General features: G+C 45.3%; 1 protein-coding gene across 4 annotated transcripts in view; it reads left to right on the top strand.

Moving 5' to 3' along the window:
• The first annotated feature begins 598 nt into the window (after positions 1-598).
• The window catches only part of LOC143332655 (polypeptide N-acetylgalactosaminyltransferase 10-like), an 80107-nt gene continuing 57699 nt past the window's right edge, over positions 599-23006 (top strand). For all 4 annotated transcript variants that reach the window (XR_013078233.1, XR_013078235.1, XR_013078234.1 and 1 more), the window contains exon 1: positions 599-881. Coding sequence is in view for 1 of the 4 variants with exons in the window: in XM_076750351.1 (XP_076606466.1) it covers positions 723-881 (159 nt within the window). In the remaining 3 variants the exon portion in view is untranslated. The remainder of the gene's footprint in view (positions 882-23006) is intronic.

The following is a 23006-nucleotide window of genomic DNA, read 5'->3' on the forward strand; positions in this document are numbered from 1 at the left end:
GCGTCCATTCTTTCTTCTTCATTGTGTTTATGCCCAAATTGCTGCTCCTGTTGGGTAGTTTGGCCACTCGCTGTTTGTGCGGATTTACTCATTGAACACAGAGCCATTGAAGATCTGCAATAAACAAGACCTATGCTTCCATTTTCAAAGTCTAAATGGAAATTAAGATTTAAAAATGTGACACTGCTGAAATGCTTTAGTGTTGCAGTGGCAGGAAAGTCCATCCTTTAAGATTTCTGTTTACGATAATCTCAGTCCACACTGTCATTTTTTTCTGGGTGGATTTACCGGCTATACAAGTGACTATAACAGGTGGTTAAAACTCAAGAAAATAGTGTTGGACATTTTTCCGAGGTGCATGTGAAGGCAGCACAGGTCGTCAGTTGGTCATAGAACTTTCCGTGATGACTTAGTCTGGCTTTGCTCCGGTTATTCGTCCGTATTACCGTGTCATCAGGCTGTGATTACACAACAGAGGTTCACATTTTAAGACACTTCACATCTCAGAAGTCTTCTGCTGGCCGAGCCCCCACCTCCTCACCCGGTCTCCGGCGGAAGCGCAGCGGTTCGCTCCCCCTAGCGGCAGAGCTCGCAGCCACGGAGCGTCACAGCGCCGGTGTCCGTCCCCCAGTCAGAGTGAAAGTTGTCTCCGCTTGGGAAAGCGGGGCTTCGGGACTCGCCAGTTGCCACCGCCGCTGCTTGACACGCTTACTCCGGGAGAGATGAGGCGGAAAGAGAAGCGGCTGCTGCAGTTCGCCGGGCTGCTCATAGTGGCTCTCCTTTTCCTCCCCAACGTGGGGCTGTGGTCTTTGTACCGGGACCGAGTGTTCGACAACTCGCCCGACACTGTGGACGGTCCGGGCGGCATCCCCCTGATACAGGTAAGGGTTCGGCCACGGGCGTCTCAGCGTGCCCGGGGGGTGCTCACGGCTGTCGGCTCTTTTGTCGGTTGTCTGTCCGTGTAACAACGGCCAGGCTTTCCGCCAGAAAGCCCTAAAATGTTTGTTTGGTCGCCGCAGTGGAGGCAGAGACTGACGCCTGAACCGCTGCGTGCTTCTCAGCGCTTCTGTTCTCGCCTCAACCGTTTACCCCCAAATGCATCAACCTTTACATTCCCATACTGTGCGTGTGAGTGTGTGTGTGTGTGTGCGATGGGATTCACAAAATGGACCCTTTTAGCTCCGTGTTAGCGCTGGTAGGGCATTAGTTCCAGCGAGCAGGGTAAATAGTGAGCCACGTAGCTTACGCCGAGGCTGGGCGTCGCAGTAAAGTTAAAATAACACGGACTTCAGGAAGTTGTCAAAAATGTGAAGCGGGCGGTGCTGCGTTCACAGGTCGACGGGCGTCAGCGCGCAGTTAAAGGTGCAACACGAGTTCCGCTTTCGCGGTGGTGAGTTTAGGTGGTCGTGGGCTCTGATTGCAGAGCAGGTTCCTCTTTATTGTCAGTGATTTGTTGACCTCATTGTTTGACGTGGAATCATGTATATATATAACATGGTTTCAAGCCCCTGTGTGTAGAATTGGCTCGTTTTCATTGTCATTCAATGTGTTGGTTCCGTTCATGATTAATTATTGGGTTTCTAAGTTGTCAGCAAATAGGAATTCTCCATCTTAAGTTCCCAGATCCCAAGGTGACCCTCAAACTGCTTATTTTGTTCAACCAGAAGTACAAAATCCAAAAATATTCAAGTCGCAGTGATGCAGGCCTGAAACATAAAACGGCACATGCTCACGTTTGAGATGCTGAAGCACTAACTAATTCTGTCAAATCATTGTAACCTTGGTGAAAACTGGCGCAGTCCATGTGACGCTAAAGTCAAAAAGGTTCAAATCTGACACAGAAGCTTCAGAAATCAGAAGTCCTTAAAGACTCCTCCAGCCAGAATAAAAGCGTAAAGCAACACACACAGTAAAACAGATTTTTAATTGTGCCACAAGTTGTGATTTTAGTCCAACTAAAGTTCAAGTGTTCCATGTCTTGGCTCATCTTCTAGGACACATCTGACGCTTCAGAGTTCTAGTTTTATCTATAAAGGTGTTATTTCTCTTATTCTATACATTCAGATTTAATAGTGTTTTTCTTTGCAGCACACATGCCACTTCCTGCTGCCGCCTTTGTCTTGTTGAAATAATGAAGCCGCTCCTCATGAAAGGAGTTTAAATCAATTTGTTTGAGGAGGAGGCAGAATATTTTTGCATCAGCTGGACAGAAGAGCCTTAAAGGATTCTGGAATAACTCCATTAGGTTTGGGCTTTCAAGGTTCGATTCAAGCTTGTTTCTGCGCCTTGGATTGAATCATCAATGCAAAAGAATGAAAAACAAGAAGAAGAATAAATGAGAAGCACAAGCGGAGCTGGGGGAAGGATGGAGAAACCTCACCAAAACAGGCCGTGTTTGGCAGACAATAGTAGCTCCTCTAATTCAAATGAGGCAAATCTGCTGAATGGAGGCTTTCACTGATGGTGTGTGTGTGTGTGTGTGTGTGTGTGTGTGTGTGTGTGTGTTTTGGGTGGTGGTGCAGTTTGTCCAAATCCAGCAAACTTGCTTGACTGGGCTGATTGTAGAAGGAGCAGAGTTCAGTTTTGATGCGTTAGCGAGAGCTTGTCTCGTCTGAAATGAGCGTTTCTCTTCCAGCAGAATAAAGCTGGATTCATGTAGCAAACAGCTCTGCAAACAGCTATTTTCATTATCAGTTCATTTCTTCTGTAAATGTTGATAAATCCCCACCGAAGGTCCACAGTGATGTTTTCTCCGCCTTGTTTTTATCAGCAGCTACGGCTAATTTGCAGGCTGAATTGTGGGGATGATAAAACCAGCTTATTCTGCACAGATCTCCTCCAAGGATTACTTTTCTCTGCTCAAGTTTGGATTTGATGCCTTTAATGACAAGACGGCCTTATGAGCGGGATTAAAGGACGTCCACGAGGCCGGGAAAAGCCTGTTACATATTAGCAAACTGTGCGATAGCAGCTGTCAACCTCCAGAACGGTTTGATAACAGACAGATAGGCTGATTTGAAAAATGAGGCCGTCTTTCTCCACTAACTGAGAGGCCTCTGAAGCAAGAGTTCAACCAAAAACATGGAAATAAATGTCTGAATCTCGCTCTAATTCCTTTTCCCAAACGAACGGAGTGAGTCTTTGCAAACGTACGCCGTGCCGTCATCATCACCTGAGCTGAGCCTGACGGATCCTGACACATCTGCTCTGGTGATTAATGTAGTTACTCGAAGGCGTAATTGCCTCGCTCGTTACTCGTGTGGCCTCAGAGGTGTGATAGAGGGCTTCTAGGGCTCACCTGAATGCTTTGACCTTCTGCTGTTGCCATGCTAATCAATGTCCAAACCGGTGTTCGAATGCTGCTGGGTTTTTAATGTTTTCAATTGTTCTGAAGAGGAAGGAGCAGGTGCATCAGCAAGACTGATAAAAGAGTGAGAAACGGAGCTCCTCCATGAATTTGTCCCAAAACCCACACACATAAAAACAGGCGCGTGCACTTGATAGACGGGTACAGAACAGTATCCGCGTCCTCGCGAGGGAGCGTTTCTGCGATCCTGCGAGTACGAGGTTGTGATGGACTGAGCTTCAGATCCTCTGAAGTGGGATTCTGCACAGGCGTAATTTCCTCCGACGCTCTTTACTTGAACCCTTCACGTTCTGTCTTGCTAACACTACCTGCACCTGCTTCTCTGCTGCTCGCGTGCTTTACTGCCTTGTCACTCAGTTTTACTTTTGTGTTCACATTTTGCTCATTGAACGAAACATTTCTCCACCCCTGTACCTCAGGTGTAGACATGCAGGTGCAGCCCTGTCTCTCTGGTGGGGGCTGACCCTCTGAACCAACTAACGTGACTCTATCTGGCAGCTACAAGTAGCGTGAGCTGTAATCATGCGATGCCTGAGTGACTTTTTCAAACCACTTTGGCAAACATGAGCTGCCTCAGAGCACCGTGACAGCGACAGAGAGGCGATTTGCACATTTCCCGTCTTATTAAGGACGCCTGTTGAAGCAGAGGTGGCTCAGCTTCCACCCGCCTGCTGCAGCAGCTCAGGTTAAGTGGGGGAGGCCGGAGAAGACGAGAGCAGGGGGTAGAATTAAAAAGAGGCCGTGCAGTGTGACCCGCCGCCTGCCGGGCTGACTGTCTGAGTGACTGGACGGACGGTCTGCACCGGCGGGGACGCATGCATGTCCTGACAGCAGCCTGGCAGACTTGTGCAGAAGCTAGCTTCTCAACAGGTTCAGTTTCCCCATAGAGTGTTACTGAAACAGCCACGGGTGGCATCGCCACAAGGTCTGTGGAGCCTCAGATCGTCTCAGATATTCTGAACATGTTTCAGCGTGATGGATGGAGCTTAGTGCTTCAACAGCCGATGCTGCCGCCCACATTCGTACATAGATACTGAACTTAAACCATGTTATACCGTCATGTTATTAAAATGAATAAGCTGAAGTGAGGTCGTTGAAATGCATTTCCTCTGTTGTTTGGTGTTTGTTTACGTTTTAGTTTTTCAAGGACAGAAACACACGACGTTGAGCATCCATCCTGCTTTTCATTTGCTTCTGTTCGTCACTTTCTCTTGATCTTTGGGTGTTTTTTGGAGGTGAGGTTCTGCGGTGTGGATCTCTTTTCTTGAAAAACTAATTTTGTAAATGTGATTTTCTATTCATTGAGGTGAAAAATGTCCACATGTTGGCTGTACTTCGACTAACTTCCAACCTTGGGCTTTAAATCTACCAAACATGGACTAAGCTGCCAGTGTCTGTAATTCAATACTTCCTGTTGCTGCCTCACCGTCAAAGCCTTCTTTGCTCTGAAGCAGTCGCAGTTGGAACCGGCATGAATTATTGATCGATCAATTGACTGAGGAAATGAATCAATAATGAATCTTTTAAGTTGCAGCATCTCAGATGTGAGGCTGCGCTGCTCTTCTCTGGCTCGGAGGTGTTCACCTCGCAGTCGACAGGCATCACGCTGCGCTCGGATAACACGATCGTTGTCTGTCATTATTTTTGACACCTTCACTCACGATGTGTCGTCTGCGTATATGAAAAATAATCAATAGGTTAATTGCTAAGGATGCCTGGGAATTAAGAAATATAGTAGAGCTCATCCCAGCCTGAAAATATTGATTCATCTACATACACTTTGCACATATATGTCCACCTGGAAACGATGCATGTTTTCCCAGGTCGGGTTCCATTCTTGGGGCAACTTACTGGAGCGTTTTCCTCTCACTAACTGGATGTAATCAGCTCTGATAAATGTCGGGAAGATAAAATGTGATCTTGAAAGGAAAGTTGGCTGAGATTCACTGCCCCGTCTCCCAGAAACCAGCATCATACAAGCTTCAGTTCGCTGGAGGCCACGTTTATGAGCCACACGCTGTAGGCTGGATTACCGTTCATTCATCACTGCAGGACCTTGTGTGTTTCCCCTCTGACACATGTACAGTGCATCCCCTGACTCACACACACACACACACACACACACACACACACACACACACACACACACTCATATACACTGCTGTTAAAGCCAGCAGAAGGTCAGCCGGCGACCGTCTGTTATATTAATGAGCAGAGCTCAAAGTAAACAAGGACATCTATGTAGAACGTCTCAGGACAAGGAGAAATCCTGGTCCAGAAGTATTGGAAGTCGTTCGGTTTCTCATTTCTGCCTCAGAAGTCACAGATTAATCACAGCTTGCCCGCCAAATTATTACTCCAGAACAAACTGGTCTCTGAATAAATACCCCAAGTGCTCCAGTCTGATTCTGAATTCCCAGACCGTCTACTCGTGATGTATTCCTACCCCACAGTCACAATGCAAATCAGATATTTGTTTGACCCCCCTGTCCTCCAGGGCTCCCACAGGCCTTAAAAAACATTGCAAGTCTGACATTTGTCCTCTTAAGGAAAAATAAACAAACCCTTGATGCTTTATTCATTTAGTTTTAGACCCTTCAGAAGGAGACATGTTGTGTACGAGTGCGCTGAGAAATGATTGGACCCAGTGAAATAACTGAATGGAATATTTTCCATAGTAGCCTCCATTGTTAAAGTAAGAAAAGCTAAAATTTTCACATTGCTTCCTGTATATTTTAATATATAGTATATAATGTGCTGTAGCTTGGTGGATGAAGGGTTCCTCCTTAAAGGCTTCAGAGGACGGAGTTGGCATGTCTCTCATCACTACAACTAAACTCCCAGAACTGGGCCAAACTAGACGTATGAAGTCATGTAAATGTCCCACATTGTGATGCGTCGGTGCAGTCGTCTGGAAGACCGGGTCCCCGCTTGTCCTCGGCACTCCGGCGGCGTCGAACTGTTTGACCCGCAGCGCCCTGTCTGTTTCCTCTCTGCTGCTATTCTGATAAACATTAAAGTTGAATGAGAGTTTAGCCCGTGGTTCTGTGAAGAGTCTCTGCTCTATTGACATCATGTGGGAGAGAGGGGAATGATGTTTCATGCCAGTAACAGGCAGCGATTTCAGGGCGCTCGGGAACCTCCAGGCTGCACCTACGGGAAGCGAGAATCCAAAGTGCACAGAAACAAAATTGAAATTGAATGGATTGAGGCTGCCCTCGCAAAACAGCTCCCGCAGATTGCACCACACATGCACACGGATTTGAGGAAAAAAACGAGCCTCCTCAAGGCACATTTCGGAATTGGGAGTAATTTCAGGCTGCAGTGAATTTCCTGCAAACAAGTGAGGGAAATGGAGGCTCTCTGCAATTAAGGAAATCACATCAACTCTATGAATCCTGTGAGGTTAAGAGCAATTAGAGAGGCTGTGAAGTAGGATTAAGGCAATTTAACATGGTTTATGATAACAGTTGTGAGAGTTCATTAGAGTCGATTACACTGCACATTGCTGCATGTTTTGTTTTTGTAAAAATGACCTTTTATTTCTGCAACAGTGACCTCTTAATATTTGTTTGTCAGTGTGTGGAACATCAGAGAAGTCACTGACCTGAAAAGGAAATACATGATTTTGTCCTTGAAACCCCCAAATTATGTAGTAATCACACTTAAACAGTTACTCTGTCAACAAACTGCTGATTTTTCCATCGTTGTCCATAAGCTGGCTCTGAACAAACCCCCAAAATTAGCTAAACAATTCTGGAAAGTGAGCGAAGGCGAGCCTGAAATCTGTGTATGTGGACTGCTGCTAAAGACAGCAGCAAACGTGAATTCAGTGGATTCCTCCGGGCTGGTAGCACCATGAAGCCTCTTCCCTCCCGTGTTTTACCATAATTAGAACTGAAGCCATTAGTCGATCAATCAATTAGTCTACAGGTTTGTAATTGGAAGCGTTTTAATAACTGATGCAGCATTTCAGTCATTTCTGAAGCAGAAAACCTTCACAGGGTCCTCAGGTTTGAGGGTCTGTTGCTGTTCTTGGTGAAACGTGATAGTTAACTAGTTTTTAGGTTGTTTGTCAGACAAAACAAGACGTTTGAAGATGTTACCTTTTACTTTTTATGCATTTTGTAAATCATAAAAAAACATTTTTCAGTATTTTCCAAGACTTTGTTGACAAGACAAATGATTCATAACATAATGGTTATAATCATTAGTTGCAGACATTGAAATACGATCAGGCAGGCCGGAGTGTTGTGGAAGAGCTTAATGTTGTGCTAAATAGCATGTTTCTGATGGCAGTGTATTACAGTGCACGCAGGCCTTCCCAGGTTCACAGTATAATGTGAAGTGATGATGTGTTCATCCCTTCCTAACGAGTACATTCATCATTTCTTCACTACAGAGAGAAACGTTCAGAGACATGTTCGGGAATGTAAAGCAAAAATTAACTTGAGTTGATATCAGATTTCATCACAGCAAGATTGTTGAGAGAGACAATAAGTCACACAGCTCCAGGATTTTGTGGAGAGGAGAGCGGCTGCTGAAGCCACCACCTGATGCTGTTCACCGAGCTGTGGGCTAGCTGTGCTGCTACACTGGGAAATGAGATTTTACCTTTAATGTGCTAAGCCTCTGGAAACGAGGGAGGCTGAGGGATGAAAGTCATTTGCAAAGACAAGTGGAGTTCCTCGCTGCAGACTTAAGTCATTGCACTTTATCACTCAGCGCTGAGACAGACAGGGAGGAAGGGAGGGGATGAAGCACCTCGGGAGGAAAAGGCAGAGCGAGCGGGTAAAAGAGGTGTTTGTTCACAGGCTGACTTTGTTGGAGAGCGTTTCCTCCCCGGGTTCCTCGCACAAGGCAGACGTTGAGTCGCTGCTGGCTGCGGCAGCGATGGAGCGCTGTGCAGAAGCTGCTCTGTATGCCTGTCAGGGAGCTGCTGCCCCAGATCAGCGCAAGGAGCCAAACGGGGGGACAGGTGCAGCAGACAGCCTGTGGATACCGAGCGAAGAGTCGGCCTTTTAATTACAGCCACGTGGGTTATAGAGACTTTCTCTTTTTTTTACGTTCTGATGATTACGATAATCCCTGGATGCCAATTTAAAGGCGGCTCTGTGCTTCGCAGTGCCGAGCCTCGCAGAGAAGAAGATGCACTCTAATGTGTTCTGTTGAGCATATTTAGTTTTTTCGAGCAGGCCTGTTTTCAGCACACATCTATTTCACAGTCACGCTAACCGGAGGTCAGATATGAACATTTCTGGGCACCAGACCAAATCTGTGTGGATACGCAGTCTGAATCATGCAGTCTTTGCACTAGCTTTGTAAAGCCTTGCATATGCATTGTGCAGCACTGGACACCAGTTAAAATGTGTGCATGAGCAGGAGCTTAATGGAGTTTTAACCCCACCGTCAATCCGCCTTTCGTGATTTGTTTTTAAAATTATATCCTTAATATTCCTCAGCATGGAAACAGTCAATACAGTGAATAATTTAGCATTACTGTAGGTTTAAATTAGGAGTATCAGTTTTTAAAGGCGCGCTCTCATCTTGTCAGCTGTTCAGTCTTTTTGTTGCAGTACCACAGCTGGCCACTAGGACACATCTGCAGTAACTCGAGATTTCTACTGGGTGCTTTTCTGTGATGCCACGCATTTGCTCTGTCCTCCAGGTGTCACCAGTCCTGACCAATCGCATTTCAGAATCGTGTTTTGCCTGCCGAGCTTTGCTGACTCGCTCAGATCGTGTTTATTTGCTCGTTTTTCTCCTCTCCTGTATCTTCTGCTCACTAAAACCTCTTCACGCTGTCGATCTTTGTCCCGAGGCTCTGAGACACTTTCCGTGCTTGTTGCGTTTGCTGTCTGATGGCTGACTCTGACCCTTGTTCTCCTTATTATCAGCTGCTGGCAGTCCTGATGAAGTAGGACCTAAAGGTCCCTGACCGCTAACTGTGCTTGTCATTACTGTTGCTCATCACATGAATTTCCGAACTGTAAAGTATTCCTGATTATTTCTAACCATTGAGAACGTGTCATTAACTGTGGCGCCCAGATGGACCTGAGCTCTGCTTCACCTCCAGTTGTCTTTGTAGTGTTCGAATGCGTTTCCTCTTTCCTAACTGGCAAACACTGCGTGTGCTTCCACACAGCGCCTGACCTGTGATGAGTTCATCCTTCTGAAGGGAAACACAGTGTAGTTTTTCTGGACAGAATACTTGGTTTTTCTTCTTCCAGCAGTGCACTTTGATGCGTGCAGTGTGTGTCTTCTGCAGCTCGTACTCTTAGAGTTCACAGCATTTAAAAGCAGTCTGCTGTTGGCTTTGTGAATATGAGATAAAAGCTGTGTGTGTGTGTGTGTGTGTGTGTGTGTGTGTGCAGAAGACAAAGCAGTATCTTCTCCACGCCGCTGCCTGGCTGCACCGCAGTAGAGATCAGGTGATAAGGGAAACGGCAGTCACGACTGTTAAATCAGCCGAGCATCATGGGAAAGAAAGAACAGTGTCCATAGCAGATGAACTGTTTGACCTGAGGCAGTTTTTGGTGCTGCATGTTCGACTTGCTCACACGTGTGTATTAACGACACTGCGGTGCGTTCACATGCTCTACAGTGATGTGGTTATTCTCGGCCTTGGGCAGTAACCTAAATCAGAAATGTCGGTACGAATGAAAAACCTGGTTTCCTCTTTCAGGCTGAAGGATTTCGAATATCTCAATGGAAACGGTTTGATTTCTGCTGGAGAAACATCACATGGCCCATTTTAACCAGGTCAAGGTTTATTCGCACCACTTTATTATTTTTTTTCATTAAATCTGCATGTAAAAAGTGCAGGAAAGTCTCAGTATAATTCTGTTATCCTGCTGCTTTTGGTGAAAATTTGCAGCTTTTTTTATTGTTTAAAAAACTCAAACTAAAGCTAAACTGAAACAATGTCACTAGAATACAAAGCAAATAGAAATAAAATAAAGTTCATTGCAGTTTTGGTTATATAACAGTTACTTATTGAGGTTCATTTATTGTCATTTTGCAGTTCATTTGCAAAAATGAACGTTGTTTCCCTTCATGCAGCATGTACATGGAACATATACACAAATATTTAAATTTGAGGCCTGTGGCAGTACATTTTGTAAACATATTTCATCTGTATACGTATCTCGTAATGCTGACACATTGCACATGGCCCTAACAAAAACAAACCAAAACTACATAAAGCTAAATATATAAAATTCAATCTAAACTGAACATCTGAAACTAAACTAAACGAAACTTAAATCCCAAACTGTCAAAACCTTTGTGTAAAGAGGAGATGAGAACAGTTTAATATGTTTATTGTGTAAATATTACGACTCTTGGTGGTTTTACTACTTCAAGGCTGCTTCCTTTCCCAGGCAGGTCGGTGGATTGATGAGGCGAGTTGAGTCAACAACGCTGGAGCATCAAGTCTTCACACCGTCACGCTGTCCTTAGAACAGCGTTGTATTTACTGAAGGATGAGTTTGAGGTTTAACGGCGCTGGACTGTATCATAAACACGGATGTCTCCATCTGCTGTCAACAACAGCTGAGAAAATCCTGCTAATAAACGTGCTAATGCAAGGCTGGCTGCTGGAGCAGGTGTGGGGCTGTAAATGCTTTCAGTGTCATATCCTGATTACCCAGAATGATCTGCTCTGTGTGTGTGAACGTCAACGTGGCGACGGAGGGTTCGGCTCTTCGCTCAGTCGCTGTTGCTGACGTAGCGTAAGCTCTTGTTCAGCCTTCGTCACCCACATTCCCACAGCTGTGATTCAAACGACCAAGTTTCCAGAATGAGACCTTTCTTCCCTCGCGATTGGCCGCTGTCGCCCCCCCTCTTCTGCGAAGTGTGACGGCTTCGTTTCATATTGACAGATCGTGGCGCAATAGATGTTTCCTAGAGTTCAGAGAGCTTCAGAGGAATGGTTTGAGCTGAGCCGGTCGGTGTCGTTTTCTAGTCTTAAAGCGCTTTTCAGCAATCAGGCTGCAGCCACACCAGCACTTCAGAACAGCTGTTTGAAGATTGACGTGCTATCTGCGGGAGAAATGGCAGCATTTCTTGCTCTGCTAGACCGTGGCCTTCCTCACTGAGCCACTCGAAGGAGCAGCAGGTGATGTCACTGTTAGTATTTACGAGGCCTTGATCATTTCAGACGCGTGCATTCACCCCCCCCCCCCCCCCAATCTTCATCTTGGATCATAATCAAGGCAAATTTCCTTTTTTCCCTCATCCTGTAAAATATTTTCATTGGCATTGATTGGGGTTGTAAAACGATGCGTGAAAAGACAAGCTGTGTGGGTGAGGAGAAGGTAAATGAAACGAGCTATAAATGCTGGGATTTTTTCCAAGCTGGGGGAATGGCTGAGGTGGTAGCTGATGCAACGTACTGGGTAAACAGTCCTTTTTAACGGCAACATTAACGCTGCTGTCACTCAACTGCAGGCTTGGATGGATTTTTACTTTTTCTTTTTTGCAGTTGCCCTGGATAACACATTTAAAACTCTAGGACTTTTGGTTTTATTGACATACTTAGATGTTGTCATTGAACATTTATGCCTCAAATTAATTGAACTGTGTGTTGTTTTTTAAAACTACAGTGTGCAGCTTCTGTTCATTTGCATACAAGTCAGAGTCCAGATTCCTTTTCCACATGTACTCAGTTGAAGACAGTTTATTTGATGTAATTTCATGTTAATCCTTTATTCAGCCGGTCAGGAAGCTGGGTGGCAAACTGTTGTGGTTTCAATGGAGCGTAGTTGTAGCGTCCACTCGTCCCAACCATTCCAGATCTACTGCGTTTTCTAGAACTTGTGGTTTTGTTCGGCGGGGTTGCATAGGATCGAATGGTGAGACAGAGCTAACATGGTAGCTTTCTACAGTTTCAGAGTGGGAATACAGCCGGACTGCCTCATGTCGCTTGTTTGTAGCATGAACGTTCTGTTGGGCCTGTTAGCAAATGGTGCTCGAGTGGTGCAGGAAGTGACGTGTGTGGCGTCTTTATACTGCTGTAAAATGTCATAGTTTACCTGAAGAACTCATTCAGAGGAAAATGGTGGACGTCAACTTTCGAGGAAAGGTGACACACTCTGCTTATTGGTGACTCACTTGCGTAGCTACTTGTGGAAATGTGATTTGCAGCAGTTGCTTTGAGCTACCGATGTGTGACTGACACGTGAATTAAGCTCGTGATGAACATGTCACGCTGAGGGAAAATAACTCACATCCTTCGCTGCTGTAGAATTCTACCGTGCTGCCACTGAAAAGAATCAGTATGTCACCAGTGTCAACAAGTTTCTAATTGCACTGGCAGCAGTTCAAACTACTGAAGTCGAAAAAAATCAACAAAAGATTACATTTCAATGGAGTGAAAGGAGCCCATTGATATCAAGTCTTTTCCCTTTGGGAAGAGGGTCAAAGAGGGTCATTCAGTATTTTCAGACCTTTGCACTGCATGGGGGTCTGGTGGATGTTTGAGAAGGCGAGGCAGAGCTCTCTGATCTTTCAGGATGTGCACACAGTTTTATCACTTGCTTCTTTTCTGAGCTGTTGTATTGCAGTTTTACTGAGAATCTGAGCACCGTCTCTGTGAAACTATATCATGACCTTCGTGGATTTGATGCCACAGGATCCTGTATAACCTCTCGAAAGCGTTAATTGTTCTTCAAGGCTCTGGAGAACAAAGGCTGCCCTGCAGTTGTAATAAGCTCACGTGTCTCGTTTCTTAAAGCGGCAGTTCACTCAAATTAAGAAAAAACAAAACACTAGTTTTTCATTGGCCCTGAGTGGAACATAGCCGTGCACAGAGTTCAGATTTCTGTACGCAGCCTGTCGACGCCTGTGTTTGTCTTTGCTAGCTCTGAAACCCGTGGTTAAAAACCCGAAGGCTTTAATTCATTTGCTGAGTGAAGCCTGTGAAAGCGAGTAAACTGACCATTGAGCTTAGATTAGTCTGTTATAAAGGGATTCAGTTTCTAATGGTAATGGGCAGAGAAAAGCAGCCAATTTCAGAGTTGGAGTAGCTGGAACCTACAAATGGTTTGGCATTGATATTTATTTAAAGTACTTAGATCAGTTGACTAAACATGTCAGTACTATTGTTGAGGGTTATTTTAAGGTAGTCACCACTTCACCACCTCCACTGAGTTGGGGTAGCTGCAGAAATCTCTTGCTGAATCGTGGACAAATAAAAAACAATCTGCACGGCTCGATGCCACTTGGAGTTAAGTGTGGGTATGAATGGAGCTTTTAAAGGATGTGGCTTCTTTTGGCCTTTTAGTCTCGGGTCTAATGAGTCATTTCTGCTGCTGTTTCCGGGTCTGTGCTGCCCAGGTGAACTGACGCTTGTCCATTACCTCGCATTGATGTGAGACAGCGGGCTGAAACGAGCTGGTAGATTTTCAGCGTGTTTTTCCATTACGAAGCAGCCTCTGAATAGAGGTCCGTCTAGCAGTTCTCAAAGCGTCGCCTTTGCCCACTTTGTTTCACATTCTGCTCTCATATTGGCTGCTTGTCTGTTGAACCCCAAGCTACCATCCTGTGGCCTGATTGTCCCCTCACTGACAAATGTTGATAATTACCTTCCAGTGGAGCTGTAAAAGCTCTCCCTGCTGATCTCATTGATTCGCTCCTCCTAACCAGTGCTGGGAAGGAGCAGCGTGCCTCCAGCTCTCTGGCTTGCCATGGCACAGTAAAGCTTGGCCCAGCAGGACGAAGCGGCCGTAGGGAGAAGTATGGAGGGACGCTAGCAGGATTAGGACTGCTGAGACAAATGATTTGCTGATCATTATGTAAGCCACATCTGTCCCCCGTCCCCTCGGTGGTACCCGGCCTCTCGTGCTGACTGCAGCCAAACCCAGCAGCAACATGAAGAGAGGAGGCTCCGAGTTCTTCTTACAGAGAGGACGCCAAGGGAGGGGGTGATGGGGTGAGGGAGGGGGAGGTAAGCATGCTCCTGGCTGCTACTTGCAGGAACACTGAGCAGATGATGGGGGTAACCGGGAAAATCTGTGTTCATATAATGACAGAATGGGTGATCAGCCAAGTGCTCTCAATTCCAGGACAAAAGCCCAAACGCAGATTCAGTAATAGCTGCAGTGGAAAGCAGCAACCCTGAAATGTTTGGCAATTTAGCATGAATTGAACGATTTTTAAAAGAGCTGTAACTCTTCATGATATTTTATGGCTGCTTTCCATCTGAATTTTTCTCTGCAGTGTTTTTTTTTTTTTTTGTTGCTGTCATTTTACAATTGGACCGTTTGGAGTGGTTTCCTGCTAATCTCACAACTTCATCATTTCAGTTAGCCATCATCAGATGGCTCCTCGCTTTTCCACCTCAGCCAAACAAAACTAAACTAAACTAAAACTTATTAAAAATATTTGAGTGTTAAAATTTGTAAATAAGACATCTGTTGCATGTCTGTCCTGGAGGAGGGATCCGTCTTTGGCTGCTCCTCCTGACACCGGGGACGCACAGGAGGTGGAAGCGCTGCGATAGCTCAGTTCTCGCATGTGCAGAAGCAGATGTGCACGTATCTGCGCCGCTCAACAAGCGATTCTGCTCCTCTGCTCTTCTGTAATCACACAGCTGATGTTTTTAGTAACCTTATCAGTGTGTTTTCTTGCCAGATTAGCTGGCGGTGCATGGAGAAAAGGAAGCGGGCGGCGCTTCTGTTTCCTGTGGCTCCCATGTGAGGTTTCCTCTCTTGCTCCCTTCACTGAACTTGACATTTGCAAATCAAAATACACACACATGTGAACAGGTGGATGGAGGCTTTTTGCTTCTAAGTTCTCAGTGTTGGAATTTCTCTCTCTTGTCCTCCCCAAGGACAGTGATGTGCAGCATCCCTCGAAGAATTACTCACCATGCTGCTAACGCAGGGAAGATTATTTCCATCACTGTGCCTTGACCCTACAAAGGCCTGAAGGACAGTCCCCTGGTCTGCATTAGATCCAAGGACCATGGGACGTTAGGAGAGGGTTGGCGGGACAGAAGCTGCTCTTTGAGCTGGCAGCACCACAACTCAGCACTTAATGACCAGCGTACAGTATTTCTCTGCTTCCTCTCAGTCAGACATGATAATAAGGAGCTTATTTGAACAGCACTTTGCTCAGATGGGTTTGGACAGGAGCCAGTGGAAGCTGTGATCATGGCAGCGGCAACATAGCTGTAAATTACCGCTGAAGCCCCTTCCAAATCCATCACACTGTGTCTCCTGTTAAAATTCACTTTTAACTTGAATGCCATTGTGTAATCTCCCTTGTACAATACTGCCCGAGTTGCCTTCAGCAGGTGAACGTATGCTCTGTCATACACATCTGTCCGAGCTCAGCTGCGTCCGTGTTGTTTACTTTTCAATACTTAGAAATTGTTTCTGTGTTGAGGGATTAGAATAACATCAATTTTGTGCTGCCAAACAAAATCTCATAAATCTTTCAAACATTTAATAGATTGCGCTGCTTTTGCAGCAGACTGGTGCAGGTATGTTAAGGGCTCGTTGTCGGCATTGATGGCAGTTGAGATAAACACTGACTCGCAGGTTTTCTTCAGAATAAACATCCTGCAAGGGGTGAAACTCTTCACACGACATGAAAGTCTCAAAATTGCCAGTTTTCATTTGCGTTTCCGTGTCGTGCATCCAAGAATTAAGCACAGCTCTGTGCCTGCAGAAGGCAGACAAGCAGCCATCTGTCATGGCCTTTGTCCAGTCCTCTGCCTGGTATTTCTGGTCGCAGCAGAGCTGTGGATAATGACTTCTGTTGGGAGATGAGACGCTGTGTGGCAGCCCTGCTGGGCTTCTCTTCCAGGGAGGTCTCAGTGCCTCAATCTCCAGCCGGAGATCCTCAACTTCAGCAGCAAAGAGGAGTGGAGATGGAGCCCAGGGGATGGGCAGGGATTTGCAATATATCTACAGTCAAAACTCCCAACTGGCTTTTCTGTAACTCAGTATTTCTCTGAGGGTTAAGAAAAATACAACTCCAAACCCCAGAAAGGGTTCAGCGATGCAGCTGCTGCCAGCCGCCGTTTTCTTTACAGTGTCAAAAGGTTTTTTTCAGGAAGATTTTTTTCCTTTTTGTTTCCTTTGCCCTTTAAGATTTTGCTGCTTATTTAGTTTCTCTCTGTACTTCCACTAGTTCTTCACAGTCTGAGTCATCACACCTTCAGGATAGTGTTTATCTTAAAACAAATGATTTCCTTCAGTTGGACTTTTCACCGGAGAGATGGAGGACAGCGTAAGAGAAAAGTCAAAAGTATGACGCGAACCAATTTGCAGGAGATGATATGATTCACCTTTTGTTTTACAGTTGGATCAACAGCTTGTAGGATCTGTAGCTGGTGTGGTGGTGGAGGCGCTGTGGTGGTGCAGGATACTATTTTTAGAAGGTGAGGATTGGTTGGTTATGTTTCTGTGTGATGAGCCAGGACAGTCAGGGCAAATTGACTTGTCTGTGAAGTGGTTGAGGAGAGGAAGAGGAAGAGGTGGAGGAGGAGCAGAGAGTGAGGTGGAACAGGAAAGACAGGTAATTGTGTCTCTGGGGCTCGAGGTGGATCTGTGTGATCTCACAGACCAGGAAGTGGAAGTAAAAAAGAACAGAAAAGTGTCCTCTTCTTGCTCCAGGATACTTTCACATCTCAGTGGGAAGAGAGGAAACAGAAAAGGGGAGTATTGACCCAAGGTGGTCTGATTTCTCCTCCTCAGAGAATGAATGGGCAGCGCTGCTCTTATCAGCCCTTCCAGTACGCCGAAGGCAGCCAGAAGTTCCTGCAGAGAGGATTATGGTTTTATCTTCTGTACATTTGCCATGTATGAAAATGCAGTGCTCCATCAAAATTCAAGCAGCTACAGCTGAGTGTCAAATGGACTTCTGCCACAACCCAAACTTTCCCATGAAACCCCAAGAAACTATTTTCCTGCCTTTGGACTGCCGGAATGTAGTACTGAGTTTTGGGTTCAGGAATAGCTTTCGGTTCACTTTGGGGATGCTTTGGACTGGTTATTACTGGTATCAAAAATATCGCCTGGGATGGGAATTTTTCTGTCATGTTTCAGTGTTCAGTGTGGGCTTCTCGCCTTTCTCGTGTTCTCAGTCTGGACTGTACTGTTGCATGTCAGAATAATATCTCACTAAGAGCTGTTACCGTTCAATCTATTATAAACCAAATTTGTTCAGTCCATATTACGTAACATTGAAACAGGTCTTCAAATTAAGTGCATATCTACCAAAATTACCTTCAGTGTGCAAGTACAGAATTCCTCCTTTGCATTTCTATCTGTCCACATCAGCTCGGCAAGCGAACTGTGGAATCTCAGAGGAAATTTCATGAAGACTAGCTTTGGAAGATCCTCACATTAGCATCAAATTAACTCTGGAATATGTTTTTTCATGGAACGAAGAATGTGGATTTTGTCCCCCGTCACTTCCGCTGGAACATGATCTCTCAACGGCTGCTATGAACAGAAGGACTGTTTCAGTGTACATGAAGGCGTGCAGTTTTACCAAAGACTTATAAATATTAACCTTCTTTTAAGTCACCATGAAATGTTTAAAGGTTGGTAACCTATTTCCAAAATGTCAAGATCATACTTGCTCCCTTGTCTTTTCTTTTTCCTCCTGTATTGCATAAATGCAATGGAAAAGGGGCGTTGCAAATTGGGCCTTTTAGGCACTGCTACTCTCATCTATAATATCAAACGCAGTAGAAATTGTGTGCAGCCTGAGGGGATGTTCAGCCCGCTAGGTCCAACTCAGGGCATTTAAAACTCCCTGCAAAACTGCAATCCTCAGCAGTTACAGGGATGGTGTAACAGGCAGTAGTTTACAAAGACTGATAAGAAATTTAAGAAAAGTAAAATGTATGTTTTGTAGTTCCACAACAGAACAACTTGGTGACAAATATAGAACAGATGCAAGAAGGAAAGCACAGTTGCTCTCTGTGTAATGCAGGTGTATACTTCACACCTCAGGCCTTCATTCAAGCCTAAGTGCTGAAGGTGTCGAGCAGCAGGCAAGAAAATGAATTTGTAAACAAGAGGAAGAGAAAAAAAATCCCTCTATTACTCTGCAGAGCTCCTATTTATCTCCTTCCTTTCAGCAGCACCTTTAAAGTGATCATTCATGGATGACAGCGATATTACCTGAGCACTGTACCTCTAAAAATGAGAGACCACTCTGAAAGCAGCGAGCATTTGCGCCTGATACTTCGTAGGTGGGCCTGAATGCAACTGAAGCAGAACCAAGGACAGTGTATTGTTCATATTTCTATCCGGATTGGCCAAATAATGATTAAAATTGTGAAGTAGATCTCAAATGTAGTGTTTAAGCATCCATGAATAAAGACACCAGTGGCCCTCTGTTGACATGCAGGACAACTGCAGACAAGCTTTACAGCTGCTACTGGATGGTGAACTACAAAAACTAAACTTTGACTATCAAATTTCATACAAGAAATTCAGCTCAGAGTTCATTGAACATATGCCTGTATTGGCAATCATTAAATGAATCAAATACTGCATTTTAAAAGAAGTGCAACAGTGCACAAGGGCAAAGGTTTCAGGCTAAAAACACAACCTTTAAGATACTCTTTAGCTGAGAGTCAAAGAAAGCACGCTTACTGGAGAAAGCAGCTTGGTCCATGTCTCTCTGGCATGTTGGTGCTGTATTACTGCGTAACGTCCCGCAACAGCTGCTGAGAGCCTAAAGCCACAGCAGCATCGCCAATCCCACCCTATCTGACCGAATAGCAAACATAATCTGCTGTTGGGCAGATTAACAGAAGACCACAGCAGCATGGAAATGAGGTTAGGCAGCCAGCATTTCAGAGAGGCTCTTTATAATCTGCAAATCCCTCCATCGAGGTCACCAGGAGGAAAACTGATGGACCGGGGACTGACAGTGATTTCAGGGCCTCTCGTAACGTCCTAATTCAGGTGTTGTCTGCATTTCAGGACTGAGTATGTTGTAATGTCTCAGAAATACTCTCCCATTCCATCATCCACACGGTTATTAAGAAGATCTGCTTTCCTTTGCCTGAATTTAGAAAACGAAATCCGTGTATGTCTTGACTATACCAAAGTCCCCTTCTGCACTGGTGACTTGTTTGTTGTTGCATTCAAACGGTTCTCATGAACTCTTAAAATCCAGAAATATCATCACATTTAGTTATCAGGTGTTGGTGTTTAGGTCGTCATTGGTCACCGGTTCATGGCCACGGAAAACACTTGTCTCTGTGTTCAGACTTGACTGAGTTATATCTGAGAAGGAATAAGGGTTTTCACGTAGCTGTCCCTTTCACCTCACACAGCACCTTCGCTTCAGATCTCTGGTTCCACAGCCCTCACACAGTTCACCTGAACCCCCTCTGGGGAGGCGCGTTTCCCAGTTGGAAAACTTCTGCTCATCCTGTCAACTTGGGCAGACTGTACCCTGGCTTTTATTACTTTGTTGGCGACTTCAGGGAAGCTGGCTGTTATGTTTTACGAGAGGAAGAGGACTACCTGAATATACCATCAGTTATGGGCTCTGCAATGCTAACGGTGCCAGAAGTGCTGATTGGCTTGTGGGATAGCTTTGGAAAGCCTCCCCCCTCCCCTAGACCCTCTGGATCTATGGTGAATACTGTGTTGACCCGGTGCAGGATGCGTCCTTTGAAGGAGACCGCTCTTGAATTTTGAGCTAATGTCTTATTTTAGGTAGATTAGACCACGTGCATGTGTCTGTCTCCATGTCTTATGCTAACACATCCACACCTTTGTTACCCGACACTCTCTGTCTGTTTTTTGTGAGTCTGTATGCAAACACTGACTGACATGTGGCCTTTTGTCATCAGTTAAATAGACCACTAAAAGGCTACATTAAATTTAATGAGGGATCACAGTGCCAGGTGATGTGAGTTACATCCCTGTCCTCTCAGCTCACGTCCTCATGTCTTTGCCTTGCTGCATCTATACTATTAGCAGGATATGAGCTTAAAAGACAGATTTCTGTTGTGTCGCCTCACTTTTGAGACAATTTGGGGCCCGTCAGATAATGAGAGCGTGTTGGATTGAGACAACACAGCCTGTGTGGATCATGGTATCGCTCCTCCAGTGTCCTATCAGTGTGTTTGTGCTGTGCTTTGAATATTAATAGAGCAGAAAAGTGCCCAGAGTGGAATGAGTTTGTGGCAGCATGGAGCCTCGGCTTTCTGATGATGGTGATTAGCAGAGAAGAGGAGGGCAATACTCTGCTGTGTACTACAGCAGGGAAACAGATGACTGTGTTTGCTACTGCCTTATTTTGAGCTCCGTTTCAATGCCTCATCTGGGCTGGCGCGTGGCTGTGAATGTGCATTCTTATGAGCCGGCAGAGATGGAAGTGGGATCGTCTTGAGCATGCTTCGCGCATTACATTTACTTCACTGCACATTTTATCATGTGGATTTCTACATTGTAAACAAATTATAGTTTCAAGAACACATTGTGTGTGTATACTGAGGACAAATTAATCTACCAAACAGAGCAAAGTCTTCTGAGGATCAAACACTCATATCCTGTGTTAGTTTGTCTTCACTCACACGTCATACGTCTCTTAGCTACTGCACATCTTTTGTGAACTCCTGTTTTGTTTGGGTTTTTTGCCAGAACGACTCGTCTGGCCAGTGTCTGGATTTCAAGGACACAATATTGCCACAAGTCCTAAAGGCCCGCTCTGAGGGTGAGTTGGTGGCAGGAATACACAGGTGCTGCTCTGACAGGAGGCTCACTCTGGGGTTTGTTGTTGACTTGATTTTCCACCATGCCAGGGGGGTTGGTCTTGCTGTCTGCATCAGGAACTAGCTGGCAGCTGCTCAGTGTCAATAGTCTCTGGGTCTGTAAGACCAGAAGCAGCAACAGAGTAGGACTTCTTGAAAAAGCTGCCCAGTGTCTTCTTCGCTGCAGCATCTCCTCTGCCTCCCCCGATGCAGTAGATCTGAATGTGAGAGTAGCTCGCAATGTGCTCTGACATTTATCCAGCATCTGAGCTACAGCTCGGGATTTCATGGCCTCAACCTTGTCATCTTTGATGTAGTGGGTCTTGAACTGAAGATCAACGAGGGATGCCTTGCTCAGGAGGTCATCAGTGGCAGCATCATCATATTTCTCATTCAGACAGCTGATGACAGCAGCTTTGATGGTCTTGGTGAGCTATGACTCATCGGCTTTTGGCTTCAAGACGTCCTTCTTGAAGAGCTGCAGCGCAGGATCCAGGTGAGACACACCCACGCATGCCTCACCAGGAAAGGGCATCAGCGAAGTCAGCAAGTGGATTTAGAGCCTTATGGACAGACTCCAGGACATCGACGTCCTGTCCTGCATTTTTATCACCTTTGCCTTCTCCTGCTCCAGGACTTGTGCTCTCATTGCATGGTGGCACCCCACCACCTTTTGCTTGTAAAATAAGAAACCACTTGTCATCCTTTTTGATCGCTTTCATATATGGCAGCTGCTGCAAAACATGACACGATTGCTTGTTGTTTGGTGCAGCATTGCTACAACCTTTGGATTTCCTAACATGGCTCAGATGATGAAAACCACTGACTTTAGTGATCCCCTGACATCCTGTAGTGCCATGAACAAGTTGATATTTTTGGCTTTTACTGAAACATCTCAACAACTATTCACAGGATTTCTTTTAGATGTGGTACACTCATACATCATCAGGATGAATTGTCACCACTTTGGCGATCCCTTGACATTTCATCTAACACCACCATGAGGCCAACAATGAGCATAACAATGCTGCATTGTATAACACTATACAATATACAATATTACAATACAATATACAAGGCAGCATTAAATTAGTCATTTGTTTGAAACAACTGCAGCGAGCAGTGGCCACTTCCATTGTTCTGAGTTTAAAATTGTTTAAACAGACAAGGGACTCAAGTTTCATCTTGGCCTGCAGATCATTCCAGCACCAAGGACCGTGATGGAAAAGACTTGCTTTGCCAGCCTCTCCTCTAATTAGCACGTCAACATGCTAACACACTAAATTATGATGGTGAACATCACACATATGGTGAACATTATACCTACTTAACATCAGCATGTTAGCATTGTCATAAACAGCATGTTGGCATGCTGATATTAGCATTTGGCTCAAAGCATCACTTTGTCTAAACAGTCTCACGGAGCTGTTAACAAGGCTGCAGACTTGGCTTGGCTACCCTGAACACGTAACATGTGCAGAGCGGCTGCTGCAACACTAACACTCAGACTAACACTAGAATCAATGAAAGTGGCTCTAGCTGCAGTGAGGGCAGCGCGTAAGCGGTGCACATGCGCCACAGGGATCTGCTCTCCAAGCATGAAAATAGACCAGTCCCTGTTTGTGTTTCCTACACGAGGTGCGCTCGGCCCTTTAGCCTTGTTAAGAAAGAGATGAACCTTTGGTGTACTTGTTTCAGCCGTGCTAGGAATAGCAATGTTGCTCTGTTGGTTCAGTCCATCACTGTGGTCCACAATGAATCTCGACAACTATTGGCTGGATTGTGATGAAAATATTAATTTCCCCCCACGTGATGAATTCTAGTAGCTTTGATGATCCCTGACTTTTCCTCTATCGAAACAGCACCCCTCGCTGGTTAGCTGAGTTTATATTGAGCCTGTAT

The sequence above is a fragment of the Chaetodon auriga genome, chromosome 15, assembly GCF_051107435.1.
Source record: "Chaetodon auriga isolate fChaAug3 chromosome 15, fChaAug3.hap1, whole genome shotgun sequence".
Taxonomy (NCBI): domain Eukaryota; kingdom Metazoa; phylum Chordata; class Actinopteri; order Chaetodontiformes; family Chaetodontidae; genus Chaetodon; species Chaetodon auriga.